The sequence below is a fragment of the Symsagittifera roscoffensis genome, chromosome 6 (genome assembly GCF_963678635.1).
Source record: "Symsagittifera roscoffensis chromosome 6, txSymRosc1.1, whole genome shotgun sequence".
In the NCBI taxonomy this organism is placed as follows: domain Eukaryota; kingdom Metazoa; phylum Xenacoelomorpha; order Acoela; family Convolutidae; genus Symsagittifera; species Symsagittifera roscoffensis.
In genome coordinates, this window is record NC_087067.1 from 526,008 (window position 1) to 536,515 (window position 10,508).

At 38.6% G+C, this 10,508-nt stretch overlaps 1 protein-coding gene across 1 annotated transcript; it reads left to right on the forward strand.

Moving 5' to 3' along the window:
* The first annotated feature begins 2,289 nt into the window (after positions 1-2,289).
* On the forward strand, positions 2,290-10,128 carry LOC134847624 (perivitellin-2 67 kDa subunit-like). Its single transcript, XM_063864765.1, has 5 exons — positions 2,290-2,455; positions 3,485-5,094; positions 8,226-8,431; positions 9,150-9,246; positions 9,873-10,128. Exons 1-5 carry the CDS (start codon positions 2,416-2,418, stop codon positions 10,029-10,031), a joined length of 2,112 nt encoding a protein of 703 aa, XP_063720835.1. The 5' UTR covers positions 2,290-2,415; the 3' UTR covers positions 10,032-10,128.
* The last annotated feature ends 380 nt before the right edge of the window (positions 10,129-10,508 follow it).

The following is a 10,508-nucleotide window of genomic DNA, read 5'->3' on the forward strand; positions in this document are numbered from 1 at the left end:
GAGTTGGCTTCTTATGTTTGTTGAGGTTGGGCGGTTGATTTGGTAACCTAGGCTTGTCAATGCTTGTTGAAGTTTGGTTTATCAGAAGAGCTGATTTTATTTTTTCTCTCTCTACTTCAGACTTTTTTGTATTTCTGCTTTCCCGTTTTTTTCAACAAGCTTCGTGAAATATTCCCCATAAATATATTGCGAGCATGATTTTGGCCGTAGAAGGTGTGGTGTGGATACTTTTACACCACAAAATTTAGAGAACCGAAAGAAATGAAAACAGGGAATTTTGTACCTTAAAACTGAAATTTGTCATGGCCTAATTAGTTCCTACGTCAGCTGTTGCTATAACAATCAAACAATGTGAACTGACTTTTTACTTCTAAAACTTTGCAGATTGGATAAAAAGGATAATAGCCGTCCTATACGGGCAAAAATTAATCCAAGCTAAGATTTTGAAACTTGAAGCCCATTGAGAGCCAGCAAATTTTGAAGTACAAAGTTGAATCAAAATTGAAACAAAATTAAACGATTCCTTTTATGGTTGGGGTGGTTTTTATAATGTCAATTTTCGAACTTTTAACTGAGCATTTTTAGACAATTTTTCTCTTTACCATCTGAAAAATATTTTTGTTCTGAGCTCAAATTCAAAAAGATATTTCACCTGTGATCAGGTTTCATAAAATTATAAGAGTTTGAAATTGCTACTTTGGCTAGTTGCGAATAATTAACACACGATATATTTGCGTGCTTATACGCGTGAGCGGCGGGTTAAAGTGATCCCAATTAAACTGAGATAAGTCGTTTCCTCGTATTATTTGGATACAAGACTTTAGATGCATCTCTTTAAGCGGGTGGTCGATCAACCGAAAAAAAAAGATAACTCTTTTCTTTTTTTATTACAATGTCAATTTTTCAACCAATTTTATTTTGAATTGGCCTTAAAGTGCAGTCGGAACATTCAGGGATTCTCATTCATAACAAATGCGATTAACATTTTGACCGACTCGACCAAAAAATGATATTTTTTGACCATCTCAACCCAGGCTCGATATGCTTCGACCGACTCGATCCATGCAGTTTACCTTTCGACTATTTTCGACTGAGGAAGGACATTTCGACCAAGTTCGACCGAAGAAAAACGTTGCGACTGAATTTGACCGAGGATTTTTTTGAACGCGATGAATGTCGACAAAGAAAAAACATATCGAATGTGTTTTTGAAACCATAAGCAGGCCTTCTCTTGGCGGTTCTATATACTAATAGCAAATATGCTGCTCTAGCTAACTGTATTTTAAAAGTCTTAAGAATTACAAAAATACACAGGTTCGCGTTCTTGGTGCGTTTTTGTTTGTGTTTGACTTCATGTTTCGACTTCGTGTTGGTTTTTATGTTTCGACCAACTCGACTTTATGTTTTGACTTTGTGTTCGACTTTATTGTCTTGTTACCGTGTATAATTGTTCCGTCATTGTTGCGTAACTCACTACAAGGTTGATAACTACACTTAAGTGAGCAATAGAATTCTTTTTTTTTTTCAAAAATTTTGGTTAAAAACCCATTTTGTACATATGTGTGGTGCGATGATGAGCTAGTTCTGCTATCCGTGCCTTTCCACCCATCATTTCGTTCAAAAGTCTACAGTGATGTGAGGTCATGCATCACGTGTACTTGTTGATTGATTCTGATGCATCAGCTGGCATAGCAGCCCAGAACAATATACAAACACCTAATCGCTCAGCTTCCTATTCTGTTCTGACCTCCTTTGCCGAAGAGTGGGAAACCATTTTGCATTCAGGTCCCTTTTCTCCAACTCATTTTGACTAACTCAAAAAATGCCCCAAGGGGGGTCCGTTTTCAAGCATTTTTGGCTGTGATTTGGTTTCTAAAACTTTTTTCAAATCTGTCATTGGTGAAAATGAATGATTTGGCGCTCTTTGATCCCTGGACCAGTTCGCTGGACCAGCAGTAACTATCTTTGGCAGGTCATCCCACTTTCACAATCCCGGAAGATGGAAAAAGTTTCCGGTTCATTTATGATACACTCTTATTTATAACTTTTAAGTTGGACAAGCACATGATGAGCTATGTTGACTACTTTTGGCATTTAGCAGCTGTAAAGTAGTCGTGGCCTCGTTCAATTTATTTTGCTTCGCTTTCCAATCGTGTCATTTTTGTTTGCAAGCAACGGCCATGGAACAAATGTAAATAGCATTTTGAAGTTTGCTGTTTTACAATTTGCGAAAGCAAATTTGAACTTAACCTGACAAATATTATATCTCCCATTTTGTGCTCCTTAATTGGAAGTAATCATTGCATTAGATACACAAACAAAAACTTTGAAACTCAGTCATCTGTTCTGTAGATCAACTTTCCGCCTCATTTTGCCCAAACTCAAATTTGAATAAGACGTTGCAAAACGATTGGGATGGAATCTACCATGCAAATTTTGGTGCTGTCATTTTTTGGTAAGTAGCGACCCCTTCCAAATGGCAAGGGGGCATATTCGTTACATCTGGGAGCAACATGAAATGTGCGTAAAGAAGCTATCAATGCGATTTTTGGAAATTTTTCGAGACCAGGTTTGAATAGACAGAGATTAGTTGCTTTGACTTATCGACCAGCGAATATGTGAACTTTTTTCAGTATAAAAAATAATATAAGTCTGAGATAAAAGCGTCTTCGGTCTTCGATTACCAATAAAAGACTTGTTGTTCGAAAACTGAGGGTGTGAAAGAATTTTGGAATCGTGTTTTTTTCATGAACCAAATCAACGTCGAGCAAGATTAAGAGGTAAATCATATTAAATCAGGGGCGTATTTAGGGAAGGGGCTGCAGTCGATTCCCCCCTTTGTACTATTTTGAAATATCCATTTTGGGTGACGGACCCTAAAATTTTTCTCAAAGGGCCTTCGGCGCCATTATATACTAATTTTGAGTGAAGAGCTTGCGCCAAAAAAACGCAACTTTTTTTGGTCAAAATCTTCCAAAAAATGTCTTGTGGCGCAGCTTTGTGGCGTTTTTTTTTCAAAATTTTGCCTGCCGCGCTGAAAATTTGGTCAAAAAAAGGACTTTTAGTGCGCTTTGGGAGAACTCGGAAAATAAATTTGGTCGACCTAAAAAAGTCAACAAAATTTTGAAACTTTTTTGCAAATCCACCCCCCCCCCCTATTTTTTATTCATATTTTCCCCCTTTATCTTCATCAACGTTTTCTTTTCGCGATTACTGGGATTTGACTTGAAAAAATTAAAAAGTATGAAGAGCCATCCTCCATTTTTCATTTTTTGTTCAAACATTGTTCCAAAAAATCGTTCGACAATTACGTCAGTAAAAAAAACTTAATGATTTGTTCTAAAACTTAATTAACATGTTATTTACTAAATTCTGAAGCTTTTATAGGCGTAGCCTGTCCTCGGAACATTCTGTGCTACTTGCGCAGCAAGCGTGTCCTTGTTTTTCAGCGCTGTTTTTAACTTGACATTTTTGCTTTCCTTAGTCGTCGCTGTAGTATCTCAAACGTGGCTGGGCACAGCTGTTTCTGACGAAACCGAAGGCGACAACTCCGAACATGACTCATCCCCATTCGACGACATAGACCCCAGCTCGGATTTGTACAAAAAACTCAAGGAACAGTCTGAGAAATTCATTCCTGGGCGATCATTCGACGAAGCCAACTTTGACGATGAACACTTTGCTAATTATGATCCTTACGTTGACGGAAGGTACCCTGCCGAAGCTGACCGCTTCTTCGACCCAGATCGATACCCTGCCAAAGGTCATTACGGGGCAAAGTATGATGATTCATACGAGCCATATGCACCGTATGACTATAACTATGATTCACGCGGTCCATACCCAGGAGGTCTGAGCAGCAACCCGTATCATTCTTCGTCGCCTTGCTCAAACCTTCCTGGTGGATTGACTCGAATGGCCACAGGTGTCGACATCACCAAGTTGGAACTCTTTAACATCGAATCAAATCAACCCGGAGGCTTCAAGGGTCCCATTATAGACTTCTCGTGCGAAGAGGGTAAAATGTGGACCAACTCCTATAATTCCAGAACATACCAGGTTCCCGATGAGATCTGGAAGATTGACAACGTTCCAGGGGAGTCTATCAACCGCGTTGCAACTGTGTTTCGGTCGTATGAGGAAATTAAACAGTATCTTCTAGAAATGACTGGTCTAGAGGAGAAAAACGGAATGTTTTCTCTGAGCAAAAGTTTCAGCGAGCTTACCAAAGAAGTTGAGCTAGACTCTAAAATGATCGTCGATGTCACTTCTCATTTGTTCAACACGGAAATTATGATGGAACCGCATCAGACAATTCCACTGGGATTCCATGTCGAGAGCTTCTTGGCAACTCTTGCCGACGATTACGAAGACGAGCCAGAAGGGTATGAAGAATTCATAGAGACGTTCGGAACCCATTACTACTCCTCCGCAACGGTCGGACCCTTCATCCGAAATCAGTTCTCAGTTTCGGAAAAGTATTATTTGGAACACAATGAGGCGAACATCAAGCAAGAGAGTTTGAATTGGTTCACGAACTGGTATGATTCTCATGCTAATAAAAAGACGGCTAAACTGAACATCGATAAGAATTTCGAAGCGAGTACAGTTTTAAGAGCGGAGATTTACGGAGGACAGAGTGAAATCTTTGAAGACAAAGGAGTTGACGGCTGGTTGGAAACAGCGGTTGATGTGCCCACAATTTTCAAAGGAAAACTTACACCAATTTCCAACCTAATTGACGACCCCAGGATCAAAGCGTCCATGGAACGGGCTGTTCAAATTCACCTGGACCGCGCATTTTTAACTGAACTAAAAGAGGGTCTGGAAATAACTGAGAAAAAGTACCAAAAGGGAAAAATTCAGAACTTAGTCAAGATCCACGAGGAAGTTCAAAAAATGGCCAAGAGTAAAGTTTTGGATCACGATTTGTTGACAATGTGGGGCAAAACTGTCAAGTCCAGTTTGGCGGTTCCCAAATGGTGGCAACAAACTTACCTTTGCTACAAGTACAGCAACGATGTGCAGAATAAATATTGTAGTGGACCTACTCCGACGTGCGCCCCTGTGAACCAATTCACGGAATTGTACCAGGCAAGTCCTCTTTTGCCCAACCAATTATTGTTTAAGGGTCTTCTAGCAACTCGTATTGCTTCTTCAAGTCTTTAGTTTACTCTTTGGTCTGAAGATTTGAAGTTTTGAGCCCCCCTCCCCCTCGCCACACAAAACCATATGCTACTTTGACATGTAAATAGTTTGTTCACTTTGTCTGATTGTAAGCACACACAAGAGATTTTGACGGATTATCTAAACGAAGCTTCAATTTTCCAATTCTTGAAGGTTACTTACAAGAAGCAGCGAAAAAAGTAAATGACTATTGTAAAAAATCATATTGTAAATGGAAAAAGAAAAACAATTGAAAGTGTTTTTTTTAGGTCGACCAATTTGATTTTCCGAGCTCTTCGAAAATTACAAGGACCCTATTTTGTCAAAGGTTTCTGCGCGATAGGCAAACTTTTGAAAAAAAAACGGGCTTAAAATGACGTTTTGAGCACTTTCAAAAATATTTGACTTAAGAATTGCTTTTATATTGGCGCCGAAAGCGCCTTTAGAAAACTTTTGATGTTGGCTAGTCAAAAATGGATCTTGTAAACTTAAATCAAAGGGAGGACCCTTTGGAAAAACTTAGCAACCAGAAACGTGGGGAGGGGAGCTGTCAACTGTTTCAAACTAAGTAAATACGATAGAAAAAAGTATCATAGGGGAGTACCATTTATGCTCAGTCAGTGAGCTGCGTCTATATGAAACACAAAATATTTTGGCCAACATATTACGTCGTTCATTGTCATCATCATCATCATCATCATCCTTGAGTTTTACACCATTTTCTGGTTTTCGACGATAATTTATTGTTCAGTTCTGATGTTGTCGAACCCAGTAGAGAAAAGAAGTCGTCTGAAGCTACTTATATCTTGCACAGAGCCTGACACGGACGTTGTTCCATCTCTGTAAGAAGTATTTTGCCCAAGAAATATGCTGAAATATGCACAAAGCCCGAGGAGGCTTTTGTTGCCACACAGAAGAGCAGGAACTTGCCCAGCCCAGTAATAATGTGATTTGAGGTCAAAACCTAAGACGACCAATGTTGCATTACTGAATTGAATAGCTAGAAAAACCTAAGGCGGTACTTTGAGAGCAAACAGGTGTTTTGAAAGACTTGAATGCGGCCATTTCAATTTAAGAAAGAATAAGTACATTTAGAAGTTCGAAGCCATAAAGGAGCTAATCATGATAATGAACAAATATAGAGCATTTCCAAGTTCAATTTTTAACACAGATAACTAATGACAAACGTTTAGAAGATAAAAAAGATCAGAAACTGATAACAAGGTCGAATATTTAACAGCAACAAGAGGCTTTAAGCGGCAATCACTCACAAAAATGAATTCAGCAAATTACAAGTAGAATATACGCAAGAAAATGATTTAAATAGTTACATATATAACAAGACTGCTCGTATCAGGGCAAAGCCCTGAATTTTCCGACTGCTTTTTAAGGTTTATGGAGCAGCAGTAATAACTTAAAAAAATAAATGTAATAAAATAAAATTGAAAAAACATTTTTTCTAAAATTTGAAATTTTTTAAATGAAAATCATCCCCCCACACGCCATATAAGGTGCAAAAGAATAGATTTTGCTCCTTGTAACAAATAAATTATAGCAAATAAGCTTCGTTAAATCAATTTGGAACAATTTCTAAGACGGATTAACTCTCCGCTTACCCGCTTACGCGTTAATAGCGCGAAATATATCGCGCGTTAATTGTCCCAAATTGGTCAAAATGGCAATCTTTAAACTCCCATAACTTTACGAAAAAAGATCACAGGTGACATATCTTTTCAAATTTGAGCTCAAGACAACAATACATTTCGAATGATAAAAAAAATTCTGTCAAAAGTGGCTAGTTAAAAAGTCGAAATTTGTCTGAAGAAAAAAAAAACCCACACCGAGCACAAATATTTCGTTACTTTCGTATCGAAAGTCGAAACAACAATGAAAAACTTTTTATCTAGTTGATGATGCTAACCTAAAAAAGTGACTAAAAACTCAGAAAACTAGCCAAACTATGACTCGGAAACGACTTAAAACACGAATTGAATTTTTTCAATTCTTAAGAGAATTTTTGAAAGTTTAAAAATCTTGACTTTAAAAGTCTCAATAATTAATTTCACACAACTAAATGACTTTACCTTTGTCTTAATGCTTGAGTGTAGAGAAATGAGTTTATTTGGTGAATTGCAAGACAAAGAAATAAAAAAGAAAAAGCAAAAAAAAAAAAAAATCTGGTTCCCGGGTCGAGATCCCGCTCTAAAACCGCTCAAGATTTGAGCGGTTTGAGCGGTTTTCCAGCAAGATTTGAGCGGTTTGAGCGGTTTGGGCGGTTTGGGCGGTTTGGGCGGTTTTTTTGGAAAAGCCGCTCAAACCGCTCAAATCTTGCTTAAAAAACCGCTCAAATCATGCTTAAAAAACCGCTCAAAAACCGCTCATTTCTTGCGGTGATTTTTGAACGGTTTTTCAAGCAAGATTTGAGCGGTTTTTGAGCGGTTTTTGAGCGGTCTTCCCGGGTCGAGGTCCCAGACTCAACGTTTCGCTTCTCTGCAAAACTGGAACGAACACGTCCATCCAGGGGCGACCAATATGTAGTAATTTTCCAAAAAAAAAACCCAAAAACAGCATTTTTGACCAGTATATTTGTTGTGCATGTCTAAAACATTGAACATATTCAGTAGAACAAATACAGCGAATATTAAGCTTCCATTAAGTCCGCATAGACTAACGGATAAGGCGTCTGACTTCGGATCAGAAGATTGGGGGTTCGAATCCCTCTGTGGTCGACTTTTTATTATTAAATCTTGCGCCGTTTTTGAGCGATTTTTTTAGATAAACCGCTCAAAACCGTTCAAATCTTGCGCGGTTTTCGAGCGTTTTTTTTAGATAAGCCGTTCAAAAACCGCTCAAACCGCTCCTTTTGAAGCAAGATTTTGAGCGTAATTGTCTAAATAAACCGCTCAAACCGCTCAAATCTTGCTTCAAATTAGGTGAAAAATCTCGACTCGGGTTTCTATGAACAAGTTTATGATTTTTCAATGAGGCCCCAACGGGCCATTCTGCTTAACTCGAGTGCTCTCTTCAAGTGCTCTCTCATACAATTTGTTCACATTCAGGATTGGTCGAGGAAAGCGGGCGGGTGTCACATGCAGTGGGGTTTGTTCACACACCCCGAGGCAGATGATTGGTTCAAAAATGTGGAGTTCTGTTTCCGCTTCTCGTCCGAAGGAGACGTCAGTCAGTGTGGGGATGGAAAGGCTAAGGAGATCTGCACGAAAGTGAACCACTACAGTCCAGAGTACTATGATCACACCGACAGAAGGTGTGAACCGGTTTTCATTTCGAGGCCAAACTGTGCACTGGATAGGCGCACAATTTAGTGTTTGTATGTCTCTAGAATCCAGAGACAAATCTTTAAACATTAAGTTTTGTCGGAGCGATCAAAGAAAAATTAAAGACCAAAAGCAGAAAAGAGAGCGTGTCTTGGTCGCGGAATTCACTTGCTTTGGCCTCAAACCGTTTAAAAATTAATTGGGCGCAATTCAATTTGGCAAATGAGATGAGACTTTATTGCCATATCTCAATAAGTAATTTGAGATTTAGTACACCCTGTAGTTTGTCACGCAGCCTATTTTCGGCTGGAAAGGCTCATATTTAAAGTTGATCCTCCAAAAATGTGGAAAACAATAGGGTCTTTGTATCATTTTTAAGGGCCCGGAAAATCTATTTGGCCGACCTAAGAATGTCGACTAAAAACTCTAAATATTTTGAAATGACCTCATCAAATAATCTTTGAGCTGCCCGATCATACCTGATTGAAAGATTTTCTAAACAAAGACTTTCAAAATTGACGAACTTTGCTGACACTAATGAAATATCCCAAAGATTGCTCATTTCATAGCAAAAAAAAGAAGACTTCATAACATGAAAATAGTTTCCCTTACGCAAACTTTCTTGCACCCTGTTGGATCTTTTTTTCCGTCCACTGTTTGTTTGCATCCAGAGTTTTTTTTGCATCCAGTGTTTTTTTTTGCATGCAGGAAAGGAGGCTGTCAAATGCAGTGGAAGATATACGCCAAAAACACAGACCTCATTCCTGCCTGGTTCGCCAACACTAAACTGTGCTACATGTACAAGGTAAGTCATTTCATCTCATCCATAACCGCAATCTGGTAGGGGCGTAATAGCGGAATTTGAAGTGTTTTCGAAAGTTTCATAGTATTCGCTTGGTGATTATTAACTTTGCATTTACCGTCTACCAGACACATTGTGGCAGATATCAAAGAGAAAAGAAAGCTTTTTTGAAAAAATTGTTCATGACACTGTTTGTTTTAAGTTATGAAGAGTGATTTACAGATGAATCCTAGCTTTTCGTATATCCATATTCTTCAGGAGTGGAAAATATGGATAGTATATCAATATTTTTTCTAGGAATTTCCTAGGGGGTTTGGAAATTGCTTTTCGCCTTTCTCAGCGATCCCAGAACACTATAAAGAACCAATTTTGAGTAAAATTTTTTGCCTAAAAAACAGGTCAAAAAGGCCGTTCTTGGGTACTTTTTCAAAAATTATGACCAAAAAATTGCGTTTTTTGGTGGCGCACGCTCGCCCTTTAGGTTTGTATGTCATAAATCAACACAAAAGGGGAGACCCTTTGGTTGGCGAGGGTTTGAATCTCTGAAGCAGATCTTCCTGACCCCATCACACCCCCTCCTAAATCCGCCCTTCGTATGTGTTTCTAAAAACCTGTCGCAATTCGCACAGGCACACATCAAAGGGAAGTCGAACCCGCGTGAGCTGAAGAGAGTGTGTTCATTCGTGAACGAATACACCCCCGCCTATTTGGATGACTCACACTTCCACACCTACCTGCGCTACACAGAGAACTTCATCCAGTGGGGTTTGACTGATGTCCTCGGATGAAAGCGGAAGACACAAACTCAATATAACTGCAGCAAAAAAAAATATTATATTGGATTTAAAATAGAATTGAGTTCTCGAAGTCTAATTATAATCTATTCTAATGGCACTTTTTTTGTAGTGCACAGAATTGTGTTCACTCGCTTCTGGATTCCACAGACACATTTTTGTTCCGACTTTGGAAGACTGTATATCAAACAAAATGAAAACCATGCTCATCAATGGCCTGGTCTTAAGTCATCTGCAGTATTCGGCGGTGATCCTGGCAACAATAGACATAAATCTTATGAGAACATGCAAAAAAAACAATTAAATTGGGCCGTCAAAGCCTGCTCTTATGAACGCAATTTTTTTTCTTCTGATGAACTTGAAGCAAATGTTCTTAAATAGTCTTCTTGAAACCTAGAATAACAACATAGAATATCAAAAAATTGTAGACAAATTAAGTCTCAGCAAAAACCGGCCTTAAACCGGAAAAGT